The 27,444-nt window shown below is 36.9% G+C and overlaps 1 protein-coding gene across 4 annotated transcripts in view; it reads left to right on the forward strand.

Moving 5' to 3' along the window:
• Window positions 1-8,001, forward strand: part of TAP46 (2A phosphatase associated protein of 46 kD) — a 36,116-nt gene extending 28,115 nt beyond the window's left edge. The window contains exons 5-10 of one of the 4 annotated variants that reach the window (XR_016428097.1): window positions 3,331-3,492; window positions 4,257-4,292; window positions 4,420-4,491; window positions 6,428-6,708; window positions 7,143-7,267; window positions 7,480-7,557. Coding sequence is in view for 2 of the 4 variants with exons in the window: in XM_089990268.1 (XP_089846394.1) it covers window positions 3,331-3,492; window positions 4,257-4,292; window positions 4,420-4,491; window positions 6,428-6,708; window positions 7,480-7,720 (792 nt within the window). In the remaining 2 variants the exon portion in view is untranslated. Of the gene's footprint in view, window positions 1-3,330; window positions 3,493-4,256; window positions 4,293-4,419; window positions 4,492-6,427; window positions 6,709-7,142; window positions 7,268-7,479 lie in introns of all 4 variants that reach the window. The other 3 variants (XR_016428098.1, XM_089990269.1, XM_089990268.1) reach the window with 3 other exon arrangements.
• The last annotated feature ends 19,443 nt before the right edge of the window (window positions 8,002-27,444 follow it).

Consider the following 27,444-nt stretch of genomic DNA (forward strand, 5'->3'; position numbering starts at 1 on the left):
GGTAAGACAATGAAACTCCTACTCGTGAGGAAAAGACAAGAGAAAGGCATACACTTGTTATATGTAGGGTAAGACAATGAAACTCTTGCCCTTGATGAACATATAAGAGAAATGCATACCTTTCCTTCTTCCTCTTCTTATTCCCCTTTGCGGCAAGAGAGAGAGAGAGAGAGAGAGAGAGAGAGAGAGAGAGAGAGAGAGAGAGAGAGAGAGTTTTGCACTTGCCTTCTCCTTCTGTCTTGTTTTTAAAAAGAACAAAAAAGAGAGTTGGGCCCAAATGGTCCTTTCGAACCTAAGTCAAGCCTAATCGGTTGAATAAAAGTTATAAGTTATCCAGCTGGAAGGTTACCACTATCATGGGCTTGTGCACGGGTTGACCAGGTGCCTAGTTGATCGTCTGGGCATAACTTTGACTAGAGTGAGGAACCTTTAAAATTTTGAACCCGGTGAGTCAACTTATTGACTCATTACTTGGCCAAGTCAACTCAAACTATGACTAGGTCTAGTCAAGCCGAGCCACAAACTGGGTTATTATATATATATATATATATATATATATATATAGAGAGAGAGAGAGAGAGAGAGAGAGAGAGAGAGAGAGAGAGAGCTGCCTACCACCTTCTCGGCTAGATCTGAATGCACCGCGTGCGACCGTCAGATCTGGCACTGATTTGATGCAAAAATGACCTTTAACGGCAGGCAGAAATCGCCGCTAAAAGGTCTTTTGACCCTTTAACTGTAAAAGTATCTCCGACAAGATACTAAGATCAAGACCTTAATATTCTTGATAATAAACCCGGCACAAAAGCACAATAAGAACACTTTAGAACACTTGTGCACAAAGGCACAACTCACAAAAACTCACAAATGCACAAAGGCATAAAAATAATGGAATCACTTTATTGAGCACTTGGGCTTTGACTCAAAGCCATGAAAAAATACAAAGGGGAGAGCCCCTATTTATAACAACACAAAGGGGGCCTTGGAGGGGCTCCACTCATAGACGTTGGAGCCCCTCCAACGGTCACAAATGTGACCGTTGGAGGGGCCCAACGTCTATTTGAGTGCCCCCCCAAGGTACCTTTTGGTACTTTAAATAAAAGAAATAAAAATGAAAAAGAAAGAACAAATAAAATAAATTTACAATCACATTCATAAAGTGAATGTGCGTAAAATAGAGGAAAAGACTAAACTACCCCTACGACTAAACAAATAGAAATATATATTTTATATATATAATAAGTAGATACATATATATATTAATATATGTATATGTATTACCTTATATATATAAAATATATATATTACATTATATGATTAGTTACAAAATTTAACAGCGTGCGCCGTCCATAGCGAGTGCATGTCCACTGGCATCTAGCCAAGAAGGTGGTAGGCAGCTACCACCTTCTCATATATATATATTATATAAAATTAGTGTGTGTGCTAAATTTGATAATTTAATTTACAAGTGTTTCTCTTAAATTGTGATGTTATTTATTTATATTCTTCATGTGTTTGTTAATCATGAAGTCAAACTAGCTTAGTCATTCAATTTCTTATTACTAAATGAGTAAATGAAGCTTAATTGTAGTCATAGTCACTTATATCGTTTAGTTTGTCAAAAATCCTTAAGATAAGTTGGTTCTTCATGCTTAAGAATCAGTGCAATGTTAGTGCAGTTTATTTGTTTCAATAGCTTCTTCTTCAAAGAAATCTTGAACAGTCCTTGACACATTTTGATTGATATTTTCAATAAAACCACCGAACCTGTCACAGGGACTCGGCCAACTGGGTGCCGCACCCGCGTTGATGTGACGCGACACGGGTGCGGCACCCGGTGCGGTCAACCTGACCCTGGATGCGGTCATCGCACCCAGGGTCATTTATGTCCAATTTTTAGACTATATATATATATTGCCGCACCCCCGCACCCGCACCCATGTGACATAGCACCGAACCCATCTTGTCTAGGAGACTTATCTCCATGTGCACTAAATACTGCAGCTTGACTTCTTGTGTTTACATAACAGGGCTGAATTTTTTTCCACAGAAACCATTGAACATGAAACACCTGCAAGTCCATTGAATCGGGTTTGATATTTTGCAAATAATATACTTCCAAAATGTTGCAACATACATCTGTAACTGTCACTATCAAGTAGAACCTTGATGCAATTCTTATTAACTCTATCTTTAGTAGACATGGGAATGGAACTTTTTCTTATCACATATGTTAGATTTTTGTCTCTAATAGCTGTAGTATCTGCTACAACTTCAAATAGTCAGATGAAGCTTATGGTGCAGGGCACCCTATTAAGATTTAGGTGAAAGAAAACTCTGACTATTAGGAACTTGCAAATGACTCACCAAGTCTTTGTTGAGTCATGAAGACTGGCCTGAGCTTTGGAGGAATCAACTGCATTTAGTTGAGCTTACACATAATGCTGGAACCAGTCGTGTATCTTTTTAGATAGCTGCAATAATCTGTTTTGTTAATTGATATTTTGTTAAGACTTCTGTTTCTTTAATTTGAGCTACCATTTAAATTGTCGTGAATAATGTTTTAAACACCTTCTTCATATGTTTACTTATGGTATCTAGGAGGAATGGCTGAATTGTTGAGGACTTTGGGCCAGCCTAGTGGGACAGTAGCCACTTCGTCAGACTCTTTTGCGATTCAGCATCAATGTTATGATTTGGCAGGACTTGGTGAAGATTCACATAATTTCTTCAAGTCCAGTCTTGTTGGCTTAGCTGAGTCAATCAGGTGTCAGACGTAGCCAACTGAAACCTACTTTTTTAGGGTTGAATTCCTGATCAAAATTAATTTTTGATATGGTGCCAAATCATAATATGTTTCATGTCTAAATAATATTGCTTTTTATGTGCATGGATATACCTTCTTTTCTACTTTCTTTCTTTCCTGATAATAGATTTTCAGCTAGTCTATCAGTTCATGATTGTATATAGTTCTCCTTCTGAAAAATAGATGCACAGTTATTAATTTGTGGCAGTTAGTTATCATGAGAATTATAGGACTTTTGTGTGAAGGCTTTTGGGCAAAATAAATATAGTGACTGATTTGCACTGGCTTTTGCATGAAGTGCCAAGCAAAAGTTCACGCTGTGCTAACTATTTAATATAATGGCTATATCAGATGTCCAGAATCTTTGGCAGTGGGCAGATGTGACAGCACTACCATATTTGATGTTGCATCTGTTGCACAATCGGAAGAAGAATTCGTAGAAATCTTATAATATGCTACATATTGGATCCTTTCACTTTGTACTGCTAAGAGCGATCTTATAACTTTGATGGCCTTATTTTCAGATTGCTCGTTTCAAGCATCAGAAGGCTGCAGAATCCAAGCTGCAGGATATTAAAGAGAGGAAGGAGCGGAGAGGGAGGTCATCTCGGGCAGCTACTTTGACCACAACAGTTGAGGTTGGAGAGGAGGATGCACTTGATGATGATGGTGAGGAAGAAAGGGAGGTTAGCTTTTGAATCCTGATGAAAGAACATGGCTGTTCCATTATGTTTGGTGATATGCATTTTTGCATGCGTAAAGGATGGCCCATCCTGAAATCTCTCTCTCTCTCTCTCTCTCTCTCTCTCTCCTTGACAAGGTCTTCATGTATGTTTCCATGTACCCGTCGGTCCTGTCCCTTATCCATTGGAATTATGAAATTCTGAACTGTTTACCCTTTTTGTTCATTCCACCCATCCAATTTAAAAATCATGGAACATGATACAAGTGAAGGCCTTGTTGATTCATCTTTTAATTAGTCAGAACAGCCATATTGGTTAGTTTTTTTTTTAACTTGCTTGGTCAGTGGTGCTTCTTAGCAAATACCTAGGGGTTCGTTCTGTGATGATATAGCATTATGCATGCCAAAGTTCATCTTTTTCCACTGGTTTGCATATCCCGCTTCATTGTACAGTGTCGTACAATTGTATGTATTCTATTACCTATTAGAAGAAGTTATAATCTTATAGTTAGTCATTCTTTGGCCCTTCTGATGGCCAGTACGTTAGTGCTTCATTTACCTACATATGTTCTTCAAAGTGGGAAAAGATTTAGGTGATGGGGGCTAACTGACTTGAGGATGAAGCTGATGGATGAGTGTTGGTTAAAGTCACCAGTGACATAAACATTATAAATTATTCTAGGAAATGATGTCAGCATATATGTTCCTTGCTGCTGGTGGTATTGTTGACGATATCATTATTTGCTCAAAGTTCTTCTTGTTTTGCAGGCATGGCTTACAAGTATTTCGTTGTCGCTTTGTAAGGTTGGTTGCTCAAGCTTCTTGGTTTTGATGGAACTTTGATGTCTTAACAATTAATATTAGAATGCTGTGATGTTCTTGTTCCTTGTTGGTTACACTATGGGCTCTTAATTGTAATTATGTTAAACAGGCATTTGATTTGCTAGAAATGTTCAAAAAGGAAGAAGAAATGCTCGCTGCCATAAAAGAGAAGAAATTACAGGTTATCTCTCTCTCTCTCTCTTGGGACCCCTGTGTGTGGTAGGTTTATAAACTCTGGGTAAGTGAATGGGCTACCTTTATCCCTACAGGGATTTTCTTAAGGGGACTAATCCTTGCATGCTTGTGTCCTGAGAATTGAGGTCTAGTAATGATAGATCTTTGATCACTGCACACAGCATAAGGGATCCCAGATAGCATACAAATATAAAATCTAGTCTGCACACTGTTAGGGCTTTATTGAAACACAAAGTTGTCTGAATGTCATGGTTTTGACTTTCTATTTGTATCTTTCTTATTTCTGAGATAAGACCTTCACTTGAAGGATTTGATTTGCACAATAGAAAAAAAATTGGTGTTTGTCTGTTATTGCCATCCACAACTTGTTTATATGGGTTGAAATGATGGTGATGTTAAATGTCCAGAAATTATCCGTGATAAAATATCTGGATTTTGATCTAGACGCTCTTATGGATGATTCCATGTACTATTGTTGCCATGTATGTCAATGTGACAGGCCATTTTGGGTGCGTGTCATGGGTGATGCAAGTCGGACATGCTATGACATGCTAACGTGACTCTGATATGTACAGAGATTATTCTTATAAAATTTTAATAGTTTTATTACTTTTTAAAATTATTTGAAAAAAACTTTTTTTATATGTTGATCTCATGTTCTATTTCTCAAGAAAATTTTGAATTTGTGTGTCCAATCGTGCCCATTGGTTATCACTTGCTTCTGTATAACTTTGGCCATCTGGATCTTCTTAGTGGTTGGGAGGCTGATTGCCTCCCAGCTTATGCTAGAGTTGCTATCTTGTATTTGCGTCCATATGGCAATAAATATGGTCCCAGGAATTTTGACACTTTGACTCTGCATGCATTCTCGTTTTCTTATGCATTGCTAGATCTTCAAGGTTATGACCAAGGTTGTAAGTATCATATTGTAACCTGTATTGGTCGGGCTCAAAATAATAAATGTATTGTAAAAAATTGTAAATTTTGAAAAAAAAGATTTAAAATTAGAAAAAATCAGAAAAATAGCAAATTTTTTAAAAAATGATAATACGAAACAATTTTGAAATGCAAAAAATGCAACCATAAAATCACATATGAAGCATTTGTCTCTATGAGATGCATAAAACATCATCAAACATCAACTATCTTACAAGAACAATGCAAAATATTAAATATCTTGCAATTAAAAATATGCCACAAGACTCATACTTTCATATTACATAAACAAAAATATTATGGCAATAGTTGCACTCGATTTTCAATCGGTTTTCACTCATTACTTGAGTGCCCCATTGCTATGCTGGATCATTTGATGTCATCTTTGTTGGAGTGTGGAGCCTGATTTCTACCTATATAAATCTCTAATTTCCGCGGCGGTAAGTTAAAGGGGGTTGCAGGGGGCATTATTTTTTTTGGGTAGCTTTGTAATTTGACTAATAATAAAGATTTTTTACCTTAACCCACTTCCTTGAGTGGAAAAATTGTGAAAATGCACTTTTACGTTAGCAAAGTGCAAAAGCCCTTTCCTTTACACACGGATCGACCCCCAAATCACTCTCACGAGTCGTAGGGTACGTGAATACCTCTATAATGGTTTCTACACAAATGAGGGAGTAGGCTCTCAAGAGGTATTTAAAACCCAAAACTGAAAAAATACGATTCAGCCATTTTTTAAGTGTGCCAATCCTGTACCCCGTAACGTATGATACGGGCTGGTATCGTATCGATATTCTTCATAGTAATGATACGGACAACATTAGTTATGATTACATGCACATGTTCTTTTTGAATCGCTTGTCATTGTGAAGTGATGCATCATCCTCGTTTTCTTATGCATTGCTCTACAAGGTTATGACGCATGCATGTTTTCTTCTTGGATCCCTTGTCATTGAGAAGTGATATATTCTGCAATGTGCTTGCAGGGAGGGGATACAGAGATAACACGCACTGTCCTTGATGACCGCATAAAGAAAGCAGAAACATGGCACAGACAGGCAGCACTTCAGGCTAAGTTTTCAAAACCAGCACAGCCTATTATGTGTGCTACATTTGCTCAGGATGTTCTGGAAGGTCGTGCAAAGGCTTCTCAAGTACATGAGCACAAACACCAGCCTTTTATATTTGGGCCTGCTAGTATGATAGGTGGGAACCTGAGTACCGAAAGGGAGAGGATGACTGCACAAGTTTTCCAACCTAATCACAGGTACATGCTGCTGCTCTCTCTCTCTCAAAACATTTCTGTATTAGGGCTGAAAATAAGCTGATTGAGGTTGAACCTGGGTTGGCATAGTGCCTTAAGTACTATCTGTTTTTGATCTTAGCTTCAACATTAAAGTGTAAAAAGCTCAAGCATGAAATTCTTTTTTATATATGAAAGAGGAGAAGGTGGGGTTGCACGCTTCCATGGTGTGGGATTTTGGAAATAGTAAGTGTACCTTTATTAGAAAAACAGCAGATTAATGTAATTAAGGAGGTGCGATGCGATCCCTAATTTTTTTTTAAAACATGAAAGTATATATTTTTATTACACTCAAAAGTCTCCTAGGTAATTCATGAAAGAGATTAAGTTGGGACCAAAGGTTTGTTTATTCATATATGAATTTCATATATTCTTATGTGTTTCCTATGTTTTCCCAGGTTCACCATTAAAATTTGGCAACAAAAAAATTAAAGACAGCTCTTCTATTCAGTTCTGGAGTTTGGTATGGCAGGAGTGCAATTGATATAGATGAAAAGGTCTAACATTTGGAAAAAAAGAAAAAGTATAACAATATCTTTCCAAACACTCGAAGGAAATTTTCCCTTATGAAATCATATTAATGTTGGATATGTGAAATGCTTTTCTGATTGAAAAATGTGAAAAGTGGAAAAGTGTTCTTTTCTGAACTTTCTTCCGTGTTTTTTTTTTCCATTCATTTCTTTTGTCTTTCTCCACCTCTACTTCATCGGTTTAGCTTCCTCGTTTCAAATGCAGGTTGCCTACTATGAGCATTGAAGAAGCTGGCTTACGGGAAATGGACATGATGAAGAGGTGGCAAGAGGGAAATGCCAAGATCTTAAAAGAAGCCAACTCTTCATGGCATAAAGACAGTGGGAATGCGCCGCCTGATGATGATGATGATGAGGCTGCACAAGATAAGGCCAGAGCTTGGGATGACTGGAAAGACGATAACCCTCGTGGTGCTGGCAATAAAAAGCTCACGCCGTGTGGGTAGGCTATTGCGACAGTGGACTTCATGTATTTTGTATTTTATGTCGTGATGCTTGAATATGCTTGCCTTCCCGGTCTTCATTGATTTTATGTGGAGTGAATACAGTATGGGTATCTTGGGTATGACCTTATCCTTGGATTTTTGTCTTGGGTTTGAAAATTACAGTATCAGTTGAAAGGTTTGTCTTGTGTTGTTTCTTTCTTGATTAACGCCTCAAAAGTTTACGAATATTTGTCAACAATATAAACGATATACTTTAAAAGGAGAAAGGAGCCTCGTTTAGTGTAATCTGTTGATATTCTAATCATCTGCATGTATTAATGTAAAACTTGAAACCGAACAATTCTATGACCTACTATATGAAAACGTAAGAAAGACGACTTCCTGGAAGGAAATTTTTAGGAATCAAGTTGCAAGTCTCCTCCTGGTGACTTTTTGATGAAGACACCAACGGGGGGCTCCGCTTGTATGGCAGGAGCTGTTAGTGCACGTCACCTTGTGTTGGGACGTTGCAAGTTCGAATCCCAATGGTATGGTTCTATAACTGGTAGGGATCTGCCTAGCCCCGGCTGTCTCTGTCGAAAAGAACTTTTTGATGAAGACGATCACAAGAATGCTGCCCTATATATACTTTCTTGTTGCCCTATATGTATTCTGAGGTAATTGGTTTCGGTTTCCCTCACATTTATGAAGTGTAGCACAGAAAAAAAAAGTTGGTTACTTGGGCCTACCGTTAAGGAAATTTTCTTCACGGGATGATAATGCTGGTATCCACTTGATCTACATGAGTTGAAACTGTGCAACTGGTTTCCAACTAAGGGATTTTATCTGTTGAGGGTTCGGGTTGGATCTTGTCAGGCCTGTTTTTGAATGGGGTCTAAAAATTAGATCTGAACTGTATCGATTTGATTTGGGTCCGGATTTGGGTTGGGTATGGTTAAAACTGTTTGGGTTCAAATGGTTCAGGTCTTTGAGTAGACTCATTTTTTAATCGAGTCTAATAAATAGACCTGAAACTGAGCTAGTTTGGTTCAGGTACGAGTATGGTTGAAAATTGTGGGTATGTATAAATTAGTTGAGTATATGTAGGTTTGTTTTTAATGCAAGTTCTATTAGGATTTTAAACTTTAAAGTTAGATTTTTTTTTTTAAGAATGATAGTGAAATTTGGTGTGATGAGGTATCACAAAATAGCAATAATGGTGCGATCAACCGTGAATGAATGAACAGCAAGGAACGAGTGTTCCATTCAGTGGTAAGATATTTAGAGGCCTGCCCAGGTGGTATCCCATGTGGTGCGCGGGGTCCTGTGCCAAGCTGAAGGCTCAGGTTCGAATCCCTCTGCTGCATGCGGCTTGAGAGATATCTGGTAGGGGTCTGCCTAACCCCAGCTTGCCTTTAAAAAAAAAAAAAGTACAGGCCCATCGCCAAGCCATGTTAAGCAGTTCAAGGAAAGCCGAGCAGTGACAACATAGCTGGTGTACAGATTCCTGCTCCACTGCACACAAGTAGCAAATGCTTGCTAGCGATCAGGCTCTGCCCAGTGATGAAGCAACTGCTATCCCCGGTGCAATGTGCTTTCACCTGAGGACGTCGGATTCAAGAATGTGCAATTGTCGCCAATGAGATAAAGGAAAACTGTTGAATTAATGATAATGATATTTTTATGAATGATAACTATGTTTAAATTTTTCATCATCAGTGGTATGAGTTGGCCGTTTGGGTGTCGCATCTAAGATGGGTTGGGGTTCGAGTCGGTTCAGGTATATGTTGTATAAAACCATCTGGGTCGAGTATGAAACGGTTTTGGGTAAATACCAGGTTCAGGTTGGTGTCGTTTCGAGAATAAATTATATACAACCTTTTGGACTGGGTCTTATCAGATTTAGGATCTGTACTTTTCATACTTGGAATCTACCTATTTTTTAAACAGTTCTAGATTTTTAGATCTGATCCAAATCCATGAGTATCAAAATCGGGTTGGTTCAAGCCTAATTGATTTTGGACATGCTTGGTTCGGGTATACCTGACGACCCAGTTACACGCAAGCATGTGTAAAGGAACAATAAAATCATGATCCACTTTTATATTTTCCATATCCACACAACCTTAACCTGCAATTATTAGCCTGTAAAATATAGAGCTGATCTGGCAGCAAGGAAATTCCCTTAAACGAGGTGGTGAGGGGAGGAGCAGGCAGTACATGAAATGATCAGAGGGTTTATTATAGGGTTAGCAAATGGCACCCAAAGAACAATGCAAAGAGTGGTCGAAGGTTAGATTCCTTTATTTAAAAAAAGTATGTCTTGCAGAAGCAGGTTATGTTTTGATTTCAAACATGGATGTTAGGTTTTGATTTTTTTTTTAAAGATAATGGTACTTGTTAGATATATCGGTCCTGTTTGGATATCAAAAACTCTCACTAAAAAGTAGAATCACACGATAATAGTATGAACATAACAAATTTCGCATACAAATTTGTGAAACTGAATAGTTTTCTACCCAACAAAGTAGATTCATGTATCAAACGAGTGCATCTTCTCCGTTTTGCATTACCCATGCAAACTTGCCCTGATTGAAATGTTCTACTTCAGAAAGTTCGTCTCATGCATTTGTGGATTCAAATATTCATGTGTAGGTCATGTGAAACTCCTGTAACAGAAATTCTGCACAGATTCACAAATTTTGCGAGCTACCATGCAAATATCCCTTAAGTAACTGATCCTCTAAGAGGTCTGCAAATTTGTGGCGACATATACATATACATGCTGCGAATGTCCAGGAATGTCACACTCTAAAATGAACTTCACAAATAATGTACTAACTTTGCATATAATATATGACCTTCGTGATGCGTTCCTGTAAATATCCTTGGACAAAATTCACATTCTTCGTATATGCGGAACTATTGACTAAATTACGAAATTGTCGGACATTCACACAACTTGGGAATGACTGTAATGCTAATTTTCCATGCTTTTGTGAAATTTTGTATAAGCATTAAAAGTGACCCTTTGATTAAAATTGATGGTCCACACCCAAAGCTATTTTTCACATAAACTATGATTTTTGTGGTCCCTAACCAGTGGTTCCTGATGCAAACCAAGTCTCTGGTGAGCTCGATGCATCTCCAAAGGTCTGAATAATGCAAATGGATCCAAGCCAAGCCGATCTGAATTCGTTACTTGAGCTATAATTGTTGCAAGCCACCTTAGCCATATGGGACCCAAGATGCAACCACCTCATCCATGTGGGACCGCCTTGGGTACCACCTCATTAATGACAAGTGAGACCCATGTGGGGTACCCCCTCTAGAAGCCTCTAAAGACATGCCGGCTCCACCCAATTGGTGCCACCCAAAGAGGCCATCAAGGCCCTCCAAGGAAGTTGTGTAGGCCCTTGAGCTTCCTTCTTTAATTGGATTAGAAGCCCAAGAACCTCTTGTTTAAATGGACCCTCATTAGTGACTTAGGTATATCCTACCTAAGTTTAGAAGTAGGCTTATTAGTTTTAATTATACATTGATTATGTAATATTATTATGAGAGTTCCTTTGGCCTATAAAGGGGGTTCATTTTGTGAAGTTTGACATGAATGAAATTGAAAAAAGGCTTATATTTTAAAATCGTTTCACTCTCTTTCCTCTTTCTTTTTAGATAATGTCCCCCTCTCTCCTTGTGGACTTCTCTCTCTCTCTCTCTCTCTCTCTCTCCTTTACCTATGTGAGTCCCTACCCTCTGACTAGTTCACTCTTTTCTAAGGGCTCATCTCTTGGTCAACATAAGGTGGTATCAACCCTACCTAGGTATGAAATTACCTAAGTTCTAAGTAGAACTAATACATCAACTTTGTGAAGAACTTGACTCAATCAAGCCGTGTATCGGGAGCCTTGGCCAGCCCAGACGGACTAATCCATTTTCAAACCTTAGGACACTCTCTTTAAAATGTGCAAGTCACTAGAACCCATTCCCTTAACCTCTCCTATACCCTAGTATGTCCAGAATTTATTTGTTGACAAAACATAAATTTTGTTAGTCTTGCAGAAGCTTCCCAACCCCAATCGTTAATCATTTAGATTTGAAACTTGGATCCAAATACCCCAGGATATCAAGATTAGACCCTCCAAAAATCAGGATTTTATTGTATAACTGTACAAAGATATTGATTTTACAATTCGGTTCTGTTTTACCCAAACCTAGTTCAACCTGCAGAAAACCAATCCTGACCCATAACTTGCCCACATTTTAATTCCCCAATAATAAATCCTCTGATCTTGAAATTTGGCATGTTCATTCCTTAAGATGTTTAGAATCATCCTCTAATTTTTTAGTTTTTTCATCACACCAATTGGGCGTACCAATTTTTTTACTTAAATCGGTCAGAACTAGCCTACCGTGTCATACAAATTGATTTTTTGACTTAGCCCTTTACCTAATCTAGCCTACCTGAACCAATAAACCTAACCCAAGACCAACGAACACTTCAAGAGTGGTATCAGAGCAATGTTTCTACGATTCCTCAAAAGCCCCAAGTCCAAACCCTAGAGTTGGCCCTTGAAACTTGCTACGACACAAATTTTAAAAGATGGTGCAAATTCGAGCTTCAAGATCCACACACATTTTGCTATAGGCAATGATGGTTGTTCAAGCCTAGGTGAGAGACCTAAGAGTGATGTAGCAACTGATATATCCTCTTCACATATGAAAAAGTCAGTGAACATATATCCATACCAGAAAGGAGAGCCTGATACATATCCACGTCAGAACCAAGGAGGGCTACCCAGTGTGACTCACATGGGTCATCTAATTAGAGGAATAGGGTGGGACATCTCTCCATCTCTATATGTTTTTTAAGTTAATTAGGTAAAGTTTAATTAGGTTATTATTAATAATTAATTGAGACTTTTAATTAATGTAAAAGTCTTGATAGAAATTGGCCTCTAGAATCCTTTTTATAGTCTAGTTTTTGTTTCACAATAAGATTTTTTATGGCTGATGGATTAGTTGATTATGCAGACACTCTATTTCAGGTCTCTTATCTATAAATAGAGGTCTGGAGACCCCTTTTATGCATTGAATGATATTGAGTTTCTTATAACCCTTCGCTCTCTAGTTGTCCCTGTTTTGACATTTTTCTCTCTCATGACTTTCTTTCTTTCTCTCTCTCTGTCTCTCTTATGATCCTTTCTAATTCACGGTAGACCAATCCTTAAGGGATGACTGTCCAACCCCCTTTAGAAGCCTAAGATCCCTCAACATCTCAGATCATGCATTATGCTTCCCTAGTGAGTTGAGCGACATCTCCATATTACAGATCATGTATTCGGGTTCCAAAACGTGAGAAACTTTATCTTAGCCTGCTATAGACCTCTAAGGTACCCCCACTTCCCCACAACCACAAGAAACCTCAGACCTTTTCTCCACCATATCCAGCATGTCCCATAATAAAAAAGTCATAGGTTTGATCCTCTTGAGTCCATTAGGCTCAAATTGTACCCATATGTCAAAATTCAAACCTACCTTACATGCCTTCTTTGAACCACCTACCTCAGAGTTCTTGAAGGTTATAATAGATTGGTAATAGCACTAACTTATGCAAATCAAGCATCCGCCTGCCCTATAACATTGATAAGATGAAAGAAATATGCAAGCATGTAGAATATGCCCGAGCGATTGTTGAACATATACAAGCCAAACTTTGTCTGCGAGCATGAATCAAGACAACTGCCTGGAAGATACAGAGTGGTCCATTGTGGACCTTGTGGAACACATTAATGCCCTCTCTCTTAACAACTAGGGCTTCACTTTTATTGGTGGATGCATGGAGGGCTCAAACACATCGATTCTCAGAGAACCACAACATGACTTCACATGAGGCATGAATAATAAACCTTGTTTCAAAGTCCCTACTTTTGCTTACAATAATGTGCATGAGTGAATTTTTAAACTTAAGCACTTTTCATGTATCGTAATGTGCTTTGCGAGGCACGTGTTGGTGAAGCGGTCGTCCGTCTAAAAGTCGATGGGCTACGCTGATACGAGTGGCTCGACATCATACACATCAAGTCTTCTTGAGATAATTTTGTTGAGCGTATTATGAAAAGATTTGGGCCCACAATGTTGGTAAATCACCATGTGGAGCTTAAGAATCTCAGAGAATGGGGTAATCTTGATGAGTATCAAGTAGAGTTCAAAAATATATGCACACTTCTACCCTTAGTTTATATGACCTTGTTTGAGTCTTATGTTGGTGGACTGCAGGAGGATCTTCATATAAAGGTTCTAGCTACAACAATGAGTACTCTTGAGGATGCCTACAAGGTGGCCAAGCTTCATAATGAGAAGCAAAGGAGACTTCAAGCAATATGTATGTCAAATCGGCTAACCGATTCTCATGATCACTCTGCAGTTGGACTGTCTAAATCAAAGATGTCTAAGGGGGTAACATCAGCCCCTAATATAGAGTAGATCATGAATGCACAACATGAATAATGCCTTAAGAAAGGTCTATGCTTCAACTGCAATGAGAAATGGTTCAAGGGTCACACATGTAAGCGCTAACATATCTTTAAGTGGTAGAATCAAATTCCAAATGATATGAGCTGTTGAAAGACCCTCTATTCAGAACCAAGGAGAGCTAACCAGTGAGACTCACATAGGGGTGTCTAATTGGAGGAACATGGTGGAACATCCTCTCTCTCTCTAGATACTTAAGTTAATTAGGTAGAGTTTAATTAAATTTTCTTTAGTAATTAATTAGAACTTTTATTTATTGTAGGAGTCCTAATAGAGATTGACCTTTATAATCCTTTATCTAGTCTAGTTTTTATTTCATAGTAGGATTCTTTATAGCTCATGGATTAGTTGATTAAGCAGAGACTCTCTCCAAGGCCTCCCATCTATAAATAGAGGTATGTAGATCCCCTTTTATGCATTGAATAATACTGAGTTTCTCTCTCTCTCCTCTAATCCTCTCTGGTTCACGGTGGCCAGTGAGTCAAGTGACATCTCTATATTGTAGATTGCGTATTCGAGTTTCAGAACATTGAGAATTCTATCTTAGCCTACTATAGTCCTTCAATGTACCTGTGTAGCCTCTCCATAGTCTTATAATAACTTTATTAATTTTCTAAACCCCAAAATTCAAAATTGCATCTTGTCAAGTACTTGAAATACTTGATTTTCTTAAACAAGCAACCCTTGATTGTCAACATCCTTTTATTGTGTTTAGAATATATACCAGACCCTTATAAATATCCCTAAGTCACCATAGATCCCTTGGACTAGATACTTTCAATCATGAACCAAAACCCTTACCCGAAACACTTATCGAGCCCAAACCGCACCTACCTAATTTAGTTGTTTGACCCTGTTTACACTGTTTTGCCCTAACTGCAACTACAAGAAACCTCAGACCTCTTTCCCATCATGTTTAGCAGGGTTTAACACCCTTGAAATAAGTATCACATGCCCCACAATAAAAAAATCATAGGTTCAATCCTCTTGAGTCCCTCAAGATCAAATTGCAATACCCATCCATTGGAAATCCATACCTACCTTTCGAGCCTTCTTTCAAACCATCTACCTCAGAGCTTCAGGAGGTTCTAACAAAACCTTCAATCAATTCACGAAATACACTAATTCTAAACATGGTAGTGTCGAATCCAAAATGACCACCTTAGAGATTAGCATAACCAACCTTACCCAGATGGTCCAGTAATTCCACACCATCATTCAAGCTGCCATCCAACTCTAGCAAAATAACATGGGAAGTGGAGGCAACAACAACCACGAAGAGCAAGAGGATCATGACAAAGAAGATATATATGATTATGTCCTCAAAAGATGCCCGGGAGGACATGAATTTGGTTTAAGAATTTCCAACTTCGACATTTCTCTTTTGCATCCCATGAAGATCCCTTTTTCTATTTTTTGGAGAAAGATGCCCATGACTAATTGTACAAAGCAAAACAATATTATGTAAACCAAGGAATCTCCAACAAAAGTATATTAAGATGTGCCATTGCTAACCTCAAAGGTGAAGCAATTTGGTGGTATAGTTGGCATGAGAAATGTTACAGAATACTATATTGAATAAATTTATGTTATAGCCCGAATATCAGAAGATGGTGCAGATTTGAGCTCCAAGATCTATATGCCTTTTTCTGTAGGCAGTGAGGGTTGTATAGGCCTAGAGAGACCCATAAGGGTGATGTGATAGCTGATGTGTCCTCCTCATATGTATACAAGTCAATAGACACATATCTATACTAAAAAAAAGGGAGAGCCTAACACATATATGCATTATAACCAAGAGGAGCCACTTGACGGGGCCTACATAGGGGGCATGAATCAGAAGACCAACATTGGATGTCCCCCACTTTCAGAGGCTTTCTGAAATCTTCTTGAAAGTAATTAGTTATTAGTCATTTAGAGTCTTAATTGTTTAAGAGTTTTAATTAATGTAGGAGTCCTGATAAAGATTGGCCTCTAAGAGCCTCTCTCTTATTAAGCTTTTTATTTTTGGTAGGATTATTTATGAAGTCATAATTTGTTTAGGATTGGACTCCAGTCCTCTACTCTATAAATAGAGGGTTGGGGTTTCCCTTTTAAACATTGATTGAATAATATTATTAAAGCTCCTCCAAGGCCTAGCCCTCTCTCTCTCTTTTCTTTCTTTCTGACACCCTCTTTTTTCTCTCCTCTCTCTTGGATGTCTCTACCTCCTTGACATCTTCTTCTCTTCTCTTTTTCTAATCTCACCTAGCACAACAAATGTGGTGGTGGATCTAGTATACATCAAAGGGATCAAGTCCTTCATGAGTTTCTTTTAGATATTCAAGAAGGCTACACGGCCTGAGAAAGCCATTTGAAAGCCTCTATAGTCATGGTTTTGCTGCACTGCCCTCTCTAAAGCCTAACTCAGGTAACAAACCCATTATACTTTTGTTAATAGTTTCTTAGAACCTTAGGTTTCATTATCTCAATTTTCATAGCCTTAGATTCAAAACCGCATCTACCTGAAAAACCTTATTTTTACCGTTTGAGCATCCCGACCATCGAACAACCTATATTAGTGATCTCTAACCTCCATTAGCCTATCCTAACCTTGACATATGTCCATAGGTGTCCAAAAAGCCCTTTATTCAGTCCATATCAGATTTGAACTAAAACACTTTCTTGATTATCCTTAGGCCTCTACCCCATCATGTCCAGCAGGGGTCGATATCCTTGACATGTCCATCCCATCCTCTCGCTTCAGTCGAGCACATGCTAGAGTAACTGTCTATTGCTAACTAGGGGCTTCCTTTTGCTCTAATCTCTAAAGCAATTCAACCAAATCTTGATGATGGTGCAATAAGTTTAAAAGAGAACTCTTGAAAAGGTTTGGACCCTCTCCATATACTAACCACAATGTGAAGATGAAAAATTTAAGACAAAAAGGGTTCGTTTAAGAATATCAAGTCAAGTTTGAGAACCAAAGTACTATGTACGATGATTGGTCTGAATACATCTTGATAGATGCATTCATGGGAGGTATCAAAGATGAGATTGAAATTGAGCTTATGGTTGTAGACCCCCATACTTTGAAAGAGTGCTTTCACAAATTATGGATGAAAGATGTAAAATATCCAACAACATAAGGAGGCCAACTCGACACCCCAATAGGTCAGGATCACACACCCAAGTCATGGAAGAGGGTGCCAAAAAGAAATTCAAATCCCCTATCAAAACCAAATTTGTTAGTCAAACCCAAATGACGGACCAACGCAACAAAGGATTGTGCTATAATTGCGACGGGAAGTGGAACTCAGAGCACATATGCAAGGCCCTCAAAATATATGTTATGGTAAAAAATGAGGAGGAGTCAACTAAGGATGAATGAGTCCACACTTTGGGCGATTTGGAAGAGGAAACAAATCAATGTCATGAAATCTCTTTTCATACCCTCTTCAGAGTCTTGATTTTCAACTCCTTTCGTGTGAAGGGAAGATTGTACTAACTGCAAGTGGAGGTGTTGGTTGACACCAGATTGACCTATAACTTCAGGAGAAAAGATCTCATTTCAGGCCTCAAATGTGATGTGAAAACAACCTATGTTTGAGGTTGTTGTGAGAGATGACAATTGTCTTCGATGCATAAGCGTGTGCCCTAATATGGAGCTTGAGATGCAAAGATCCAAGTTCAATGCCAAGTTTTATGTATTTTCTATCAAAGAGGTTGACATAGTCCTAGGGATAAGTTGACTTCGATATCTATGAGAAGTCCATTGGAACTTCGAGAAGATGAAAATGAATTTCAAGAAGAACAGAAGGAGTGTGCACCACAAGGCCCGTAGGCCTAAAATAAATGACAAATTAGGCTCTTAAAGCAACTCGAATAGCCTTGTTATTGTATAGTGCAAACTACCAAGCAAGTGAGAAACAAAGAAGTAGAGGTTCCTTCCAAACTCAAGAAAGTTTTAATGGAGTTTGAGAAAGTGTTTGCGAAACCAACCTCTTTACCCCCAAAATGTTCCCAAGATCATCATATCACCCTGATTTCGGGTGTATGACCTGTGACCATTAGACCTTATCGATATGCTCACTCATAAAAGGATGAAATAGAAATATTGATCCAGTAAATGCTCGATAGTAGGGTAATTTGACCAAGTTCGAACCCCTACTCTTCACCGGTCTTGTTGGTGAGAAAGAAGGATCATACTTGGTGGTTTTATGTTGATTACCACTCTCTCAATGCGGTAACTTTAAAAAACAAACATCCAATACCAATAATTGAAGAGTTATTAGATGGATTGAATTGGGCATGGTTGTTCACGAAGATTGATCTTAGAGTTTGATATCACCAAATTCGGATGGCAGAAGAGAATACATAGAAAATGGTGTTTAAGACTCATGATGGCCAACTCAAGTTCCTAGTAATGCCTTTCAGATTGACGAATGCCCAACCACCTTTCAAAGGATGATAAACGATGTCTTTTGGCCCATGCTTAGAAGTTTTGTACTCGTATTCTTTGATGACATACTTATCTATAGCCACACTTGAGAGAAACATCAAGAGCATGTTTGGGTTGTCCTTCATACACTAAGGGTATATTTGGTGGCTCGTCTAAGATTGCACAGAACAACCGAACATAAGATACAAAACACATGTTCTATAACAACTGTACTATGTCCAACATTAGTTTCGTCTCGACACAAAGTTGTGTTCCTTGTGAACAGTGCTTGGTTTTTATATTGTGTGGACAACTTGAACACATATGGATAATGAGTTAAATAACTTCATTTTGGATCGTATGACTCGATTTGTTCAACATATGGGTGTTTTAACATGCTTAATACAGATTTAACTTCAAATATGGATCTTATATTGAATAAAAAAACTAAAAAATATTTAAATTTTGGGTAATTTAAGAAAAATAATAATTGATATTTTTAATATATAAATACTTTAATTGGTGTCATATTTTATCTAATTCTAACAGAGAGAAGAAAAAGAATGAGAGGGTCTGGGAGAAGCCCTCCGCTCGATATTTTATTTTATTTTTATTTTTAATTATGTTCTTCGCATGCTATTCTTGGTGTAACAGGGGGGATGGAACAGTGAAATATTGTTCCAAAGACGTGGATTTTGTGCATCCACTACATCCAATGTTTAGTAGCCTCAACATGAGTTAGGGTTGCTCCTTCACAAATCATGTTGGGGATGAGCCACCAAATAAGCCCTAAAGGAGCATTAATTTGTTGCCAAAGAACCAAGTGCAAATTTAGTCAACCTTGTGTGTCCTACCTTGGCCACATTATGGATGAAAATGACATGTGCATGAACAATGTGAAGGTTAAAGTCATGGTCTCTTAGCCTAAACCATTGTCCATCAAGGCCTTAAGAGGATTTCTTGGTCTCCCAAGTTATTATAGGCAGTTCATGCGGAGATACATGATCCTTGCTGCCCTAATAATAGCCATGTTAAAGAAAACTTTATTTTAGTTGAGCAGAGCCAGACTTGTTTTTGAGAAGCTCAAGCAAGCCATGTGTGAAGTGTCCTTGCCCTTCTTGATTTCTTGAAGGAGTTCATAGTGGAAACTGATGTTTACGACATCGATATTAGAGTGGTGTTGATGCAAGCAGGCTACTCTTGGCTTTCCTTGGCAAGAGTCTCATCAATCGAGCCAAAGCACTATCAAAGTATGTAAAGGAGATGCTTGTGATCATCCTAGCCCTATATATATAGAAAGAGAGAGAGAGAGTGATGATGTGTTCAATCACTTTTCCCGCCAGTTTTAAACATGACATTGTATTTTAAAAAACTTAATCCAAAAAGAAAAAAAATATGGTATTGCCTTCTTTTATACACTTAGGTGTATCAATATGGATATTGGCGAAACAATGTTTTTTAGAACTACAAATTTATTCTACACCATGAAACAATCGACATTCAATATTCCTTTGGTTTCCCATGACAATCTCAACTATAAAAAATTGTTGATCATCAGGTGAAATCCTATAAGTGGCAACAAACAAGACCTTGGAGTAACGTCAAGACAAAAGTAAACAGAGAGGCACAAGCAACACCAACTTTTTCAACGTGTAGGCATTGAAGAACTTTCACGAACAATTGTTGTTATACATGAACAAAAGATCACTATAGAGGATGTAGAACTACGCCGACAAACCAGTGCTAGTGATCTTCACCGCAGTAATTTGGATGACATCCAACCTTTTAAGGCATATGATATAACTAGGTACAGTGTGTTGAACTTTATAATATATGATTGAGATATATGTGTGATGGTGTTATTTTTATAGTTAATCTTGATAGTTGAAAACGCAAGAATGATGCGCGTATGAAAGCAAATGAAGTGATAGACATGATGAACTTTGATTTACTTTATGCATTCAAACAATCAATAGTGGTAGCAACGATCATGTTGATAGTGGAGGACCAAATGTTGATGGTGATGACTATAGCTTCTCGACTAAGGATGACTCATAAGCAAGAAGAGATAGCCAAGACACTCATGACTTGAGACAAGTACTGACAGATGAAAACAATGCACAAATAACAATTCAAAAGTCGAAGCCTTGGTATATTGTATAAGCTCTATGAGCATTTGTTGGACATTAAAATTGTTTTATGTTTTTACAATAATGAGATGTGGTAGAATAGGTTTGTATTCAATTGATTCTCATACAATGAGATGTGGTTGAATAGGTTCTTGTTCAATGGATTCTCATAAATTAGAATTGTTTCATATTTGTACGCTAATGAGATGTGGTTCAATAGGTTTTTGTTCAATTTTTTGTGTTTTTACACTAATGAGATGTGGTTGAATAGGTTCTTGTTCAATGGATTTTCATACACTAAAGGAAGTGACAAATTGTGCTCCTAACATTTTTAGAGCAACTCGTGTAACCTTGTTATGTGTGGTGAAACTATAGAGCAAAAGAGAAACAAAGAAGTAGAGGTCCCTACCAAATTGAAGAAAGATTTGATAGAGTTTGAGGATGTGTTTGTGAAACCAACCTCCTTACCCCTGAAACAGTCTCAAGATCATCATATCACCCTCATTCTGGGTGTGGGACCTGTGATTGTTAGACCTTATCAGTATGCCCACTCATAAAAGTTCAAAATATAAATATTGATCCAGTAAATGCTTGATAGTGGGGTAATTCGACTAAGGTCCAGCCCCTACTCTTCACTGGTGGTGTTGGTGAGAAAGAAGGATTATACTTGGTGGTTTTTTTATTACCATGCTCTTAATAAGATAACTTTGAAGAACAAACATCCAATACCAGTCATTAAAGACTTATTAGATGAATTGAATGGGGCAAGGGTGTTCACGAGGATTGATTTTAGAGTTTGACATCATCAAATCTGAATGGCAAAAGAGAATATATCAAAAATTGGATTTAAGACTCATGATGACCAATTTGATTTCCTAGTAATGCCTTTTAGATTAACAAATGCCCAACCACCTTTCAAAGAGTGATAAAGGATGTCTTTTGACTCATGCTTAGAAAGTTTATACTTGTATTCTTTGATGACATACTTATCTATAGTCACACTTGGGAGGAACATCGGGAGCATGTTTAGGTCGTCCTCTATACACTAAGGGTATGTTTGGTGGCTCATCCAAGATTTGATAGAACAACTGAACATAACATACAAAACACATATTATGTGTATTCTATAACAACTGTATTACATCCAACGTTAGTTTCGAATGGACACGAAGTTGTGTTCCTTGTGAATAGTGTTTGGTTTTTATGTTGTGTGGACAACTTGAACACATATGGATAGTGGGTCAGATAACTTCATTTTGGATCATATGACTCAATTTGTCCAACCATATAATTGTTTTAACATGTTTTTTATGGATTTTAACTTCGAATATGGATCTCAAATTGGATAAAAAAACTAAAAAATATTTAAAATTTGGGTAATTTGAGAAAAATAAGCCTTGATATTCTTTAATTTATAAATACTTTAATTGGTGTCATATTTTATCTAATTCTGAAAGTTTATCAAAAGTTATGGATTTTATCCCCAAATATCAATCTCAAACTAGATCCACATACAAGAAAGATGTTTAAATTTGGATAATATGAGAAAAAAATAAGAATTCATATTTTTTATATACAAATGCAAAAAACATAAATAAATCATAAAACCCTAAAATGCAAGAAAATAAACCAAAGAAAAAATCAAAATGCTAATAAAATAAAATCAAAGAAATAAAACCCTAATCAATGACAATCAAAGAGAAACCCCCTTAATCAAAGAAAAAAAACCATAATCAATGAAAATCAGCGAAAAAACCCTAATTATTAAAAAAAATCTTAAGAAGATAAAAAAATCAAAGAAAAATGAAATCCCTAATCCAAGAAAAAGAAAAAGAAAAAGAAAAATCAAATCCCTAATAAAAAAATAGAAAAATGATGTTTAAGACTCATGATGGCCAATTCAAGTTCCTAGTAATGTCTTTCAGATTGACAAATGCCCAACCACCTTTCAAAGGATGATAAACGATGTCTTCCGGTCCATTCTTAGAAGGTTTATACTCGTATTCTTCGATGACATGCTTATCTATAGCCACACTTGGGAAGAACATCGGGAGCATGTTTGGGTTGTCCTCTACACACTAAGGGTGTGTTTGGTGGCTAGTTCAAGATTGGACAGAATAATCAAATATGACATACAAAACACATGTTGTGTTTGTTCTGTAACAATTGCACTACGTCCAATGTTAGTTTTGACTGGACAAGAAGTTGTGTTCCTTATGAACAATGTTTGTTTTTTAGGTTGTGCGGACAACTTGAACACATATGGACAGTGGGTTATATAACTTCATTTTGGATCATGCTACTTGATCCGTCCAACCATTAGTGTTTTAACATGTTTATTATGGATTTTAATTTCGAATATGGATCTCAGATTGGATAAAAAACTAAAAAATATTTAGAATTTGGGTAATTTGAGAAAAATAAGAATTGATATTTTTTAATATATAAATACTTTAATTGGTGTCATATTTTATGTTATTATGAAAGTTTTTAGCCCTAAATGTGTATCTTGAATTGGATCCAAGTATGAAAAATTGTTTAAATTTGGGTAACGTGATAAAAATAAGAATTCATATATTTTTATATACAAATGCATAAATCATAAATAAATCATACACCCTAAAATGCAATCAAATAAATCATAAATAAACCATAAATAAACCAAAGAAAAAATCAAAGCCTTAATAAAAGAAAATCAAAGAAAGAATGCCCTAATAAATGACAATCAAAGAGATTCATCCATAAAAATCAAAGGAAAAAAATCCTAATCAATGAAAATAAAAAAAAACCCTCATTATTTAAAAAAATCCTAAGAAGATAAAAAAAATTAAAGGAAAATCAAAGCCCTAATCAAAGAAAATGAAAAAAAATCAAAGTCCAATCAAAGAAAAAAAAACCTTATTCAATAAAAATCATAGAAAAAACCCTAATCAATAAAAATCAAATGAAAAAACTTTAATGAATGAAAATCAAAGAAAAAACCCTAAATATTTAAAAAATAAACCTAAGAAGCTCAAAAAAAAAATCAAAGACCTAATCAAATAAAAAAATCAAAGCCCTAATAAAAGAAAATCAAAGAAAACACCCTAAAAAGAAGAGGAATAAGGATAGGAAAAACGAAGAACATAGAACAAAGAAGAAGTGGGAGAGAGAGAGAGAGAGGAACAAAGAAGGAGAAGAAAGAATAAAAGGTGAGGGAGTGAGTGAGAGAGCTCTCTGTCGACCTCACCGCCGGCCACTGTATAGGATATATATATATATATACAGAGAGAGAGAGAGAGAGAGGAAGAATAAAAGGGGGGGGGGGGGGAGAACTCACCGCCAGTCGTTGCACAAGAGAAAGAGAAGGGAAAGAATGAGAGGGTTGGGGAGACCCTCTTTGTTGTTCCCATGTTCTGTTCTCGACATAACAAGGGGGGTGTAACGATGAAATACCATTCCAAACATGCAACAAATGTGCACAAGGGGGGTGTAATGGTGAAATACCATTCCAAAGATGCAGCAAATATGCATTATGTGCATCCACTGCGTCCAATATTTGGTAGCTCCAACGTGAGTTATGGTTGCACCTTCACAAATCATGTTGGGGAAGGGTCACCAAATAATCCCTAAAGGAGCATCAATTTGTTGGCAAAAGGACCAAGGGCAACTTTGGTCAACCTCGCGTGTCCTACCTTGGAAATATCATGGATGAGAATGGCATATACATAAACCCTAAGAAGGTTGAAGCCATGGTCTCTTGGCCTAAACCAATGTCCATCAAGGCCTTAAGAGGGTTCCTTGGTCTCACCGGTTATTATATGTGGTTCGTGCAGAGATACAGGATCACTGCTGCCCTGTTAATAGCCATGTTAAAGAACACTTTCTTTTGGTTGAGTGGAGCCGAGCTTGTTTTCGAGAAGCTCAAGCAAGCCATGTATGAAGTGTCCTTGCCTTTCTTGACTTCTTGAAGGAGTTCATAGTGGAAACTGATGTTTTTGACATCAATATTAGAGCAGTGTTGATGCAAGAAGGCTACTTTTGGCTTTCTTTAGCAAGAGTCGTCAATCGAGCCAATGCACTATCAAAGTATGTAAAGGAGATGATTGTGATCATCCTAGCCATATATATATATATATATATATATATATATATATATATATATATATATATATATATATATATATATAGAGAGAGAGAGAGAGAGAGAGAGAGAGAGAGAGAGAGAGAGTAATGATGTGTTCAACCACTTTTCCCACCAATTTTAAAAATGACTTTGTATTTTAAAAAATTCAATCCAAAAATGAAAAAAACATTGTATTACCTTCTTTTATACATGTACTTGAGTGTATAAATATGGATATTGGTGAAACACTATTTTTTTGAACTGCAAATTTATTCTACACCATGCAACAATCGACGTTCAATACTCTGCTGGTTTCTCAAAACAAGCTCAATGATAAAAAAGTGTTGATTGTCAGGTGAAATCCTACAAGTGACAATCAACAAGACCTTGGAGTACCGTCAAGATAGAAGTAAAGAGAGAGCCACAAGCAACACCAACTTTTCTAACGTGAAGGCATTGAAGAACTTTCATGAACAAATGATATGATACATGATCAAAGGATCATTATAGAGGATGTGGAACTATGTCGAGAAACCAGTGCTAATGATCTTCACCATAGTAATTTGGATGACATCCAAACTTTCAGGGCATATGATATAACTAGGTACAATTTGTTAAACTTTGTAATTTATGATTGAGATGTAGGTGTGATGATGGTGTTTTTTTATAGTTAATCTTGAAAGTTGAAAATGCAGGAATGTTGCATGCACGAAAGCAAATGAAGTGATAGATACAATATTTTTTTATAAGACCTACAAAATTTATGAAATTTTTAATCAAAATAAAGAGAATTTTTAGTGTAAAAAATTCAAGTAGTTAAAATATTGACTTAATATTTATCTTGGCTAATTAAGATTTATTAGTATTTATAGAACTAGAAATGAAGGCATTAATTAGTTAGAATAATTAAATTAGTGTTTATTTGTTAATAAATTATAGTTAATTATAAACCATGTTTAATTAATAGTAAGTGACTAATTATTCTCAAATTATTCATTAAATTGTGAATTTAAATTAAGAAAAAATTGTTTAAGTGTTTTTGTAGAGTTTGAATCTAATTTGGATTTGGATCGGACCAATTAGGATCAGATCCAACTAGAAGATCCAAAGTAGAAATTTTATGATTTAGAGTTTCTAAAAATAAATTAAGGATGTCTCTAAAAGTAATATCAAGAAAAATTGAAACTTGTAAATAATAAAAAATACCAAAAAGGTAACTGGTAATTAGAACTAGTTGGAATGAAATCAACTAGAAGTTTGAGTTTGAGTTTGCGGTTTCAGATTCAGACTTGGATTGACCCAGCTCGGTTTGGTCTGGTCTTTGACTTTCTTTTTAATCCTTGGGATAATTTAAATCTATAAGTATATTTTTGACCTTTAACCAACCATTAAATGGACTTTGACTTTGCTTTAAAATCTTTTTCGATCTTATCTAGATCCATTTTTTACTTTGCCCAACATTTTTGCATGAACATTAAGAGTCCAAACAATTTATAGCCATGTTGATCATTGACTTCTCATCCTATCTTGGATGGTCTTGTACCTGGCAGAGTCATTTTGAACCCTACTCCTATCTTTTTTGGTCCATTTTGGGTGACCCTCCTGGCTAGCCATTTGGGCCTTTATGGCTGTTTGGTCAGCCCAAGCCCATTATGGCTAGCTGTTTGCCACTTTTAATGACCATTATGATGGTTGGTGGGTTAGGGCCTATATAAACTCAGCTCAACCTTTTCATTTCTCATCCCTCAGTACTTAGCTCTCTTCTCTCCTCTCTTTTCTCTCTTGAGCTCTCTCTCCTCTTCTCCCACGAGCTCTGCTTTCTCTCTCTCTCTCTTGTTTTGGAGTTCAAGTTTTAGATTCAGATCTAGTTATAGTTCGGATCCCTATTCAGAATCTAGATCCAGTTATAGTTCAGATCCTTATTCAGGATCCATAATTGAGTATAATTCAGATTCCTATTTAGGATTCATATCTTGTTATAATTTAGATCTCTATTCAGGATCCAAATTCATTATAGTTTAGATTCCTATTCAAGATTCAGATCCTTATCCAAGATTCAAATCTATTATAGTTTAAAATCCTTATCCAAGATTCAGATTCAATTGATCCATATCCAGTTGTAGTTTGAATCTCGATTCAGATTCATACCTGATTTGAACCTAATCAAGAGTTTGTTCAAGGTGGTCTTTGTCGAGGTTGTTGGGCTCACCCAATGTAGGGCGTGGTATGATCATTCGCGAGAAGGTGAAAGTTCGATTGTATCTCGAGAGCATAGTTGCACGAATACTCATTGCACCAAAGACTTGATCATAAGTGTGACAACTATCGCTTGAAAGACAACGCGTTTATATGTGGCTCCAGCTCACTGGTTCAATCTCGATTGTCTGACCCACTAAGGTAAATTTTCCAATAAGGACGGATTGCCCCGCATGTCTATGAAGACCCGGAAGACATAGTCCAAAGGACAGTTGGGTAAGGAAACCTGTGGAGTGGCTACGGCTCCTTCAAGAGAAAGGGAATCCTTACCCAAGCCGTCTGCGGGATGTATAGGAGAGTATAC

The sequence above is a fragment of the Nuphar pumila genome, chromosome 15, assembly GCF_984573655.1.
Source record: "Nuphar pumila chromosome 15, dmNupPumi1.hap1.1, whole genome shotgun sequence".
NCBI classification, from domain to species: domain Eukaryota; kingdom Viridiplantae; phylum Streptophyta; class Magnoliopsida; order Nymphaeales; family Nymphaeaceae; genus Nuphar; species Nuphar pumila.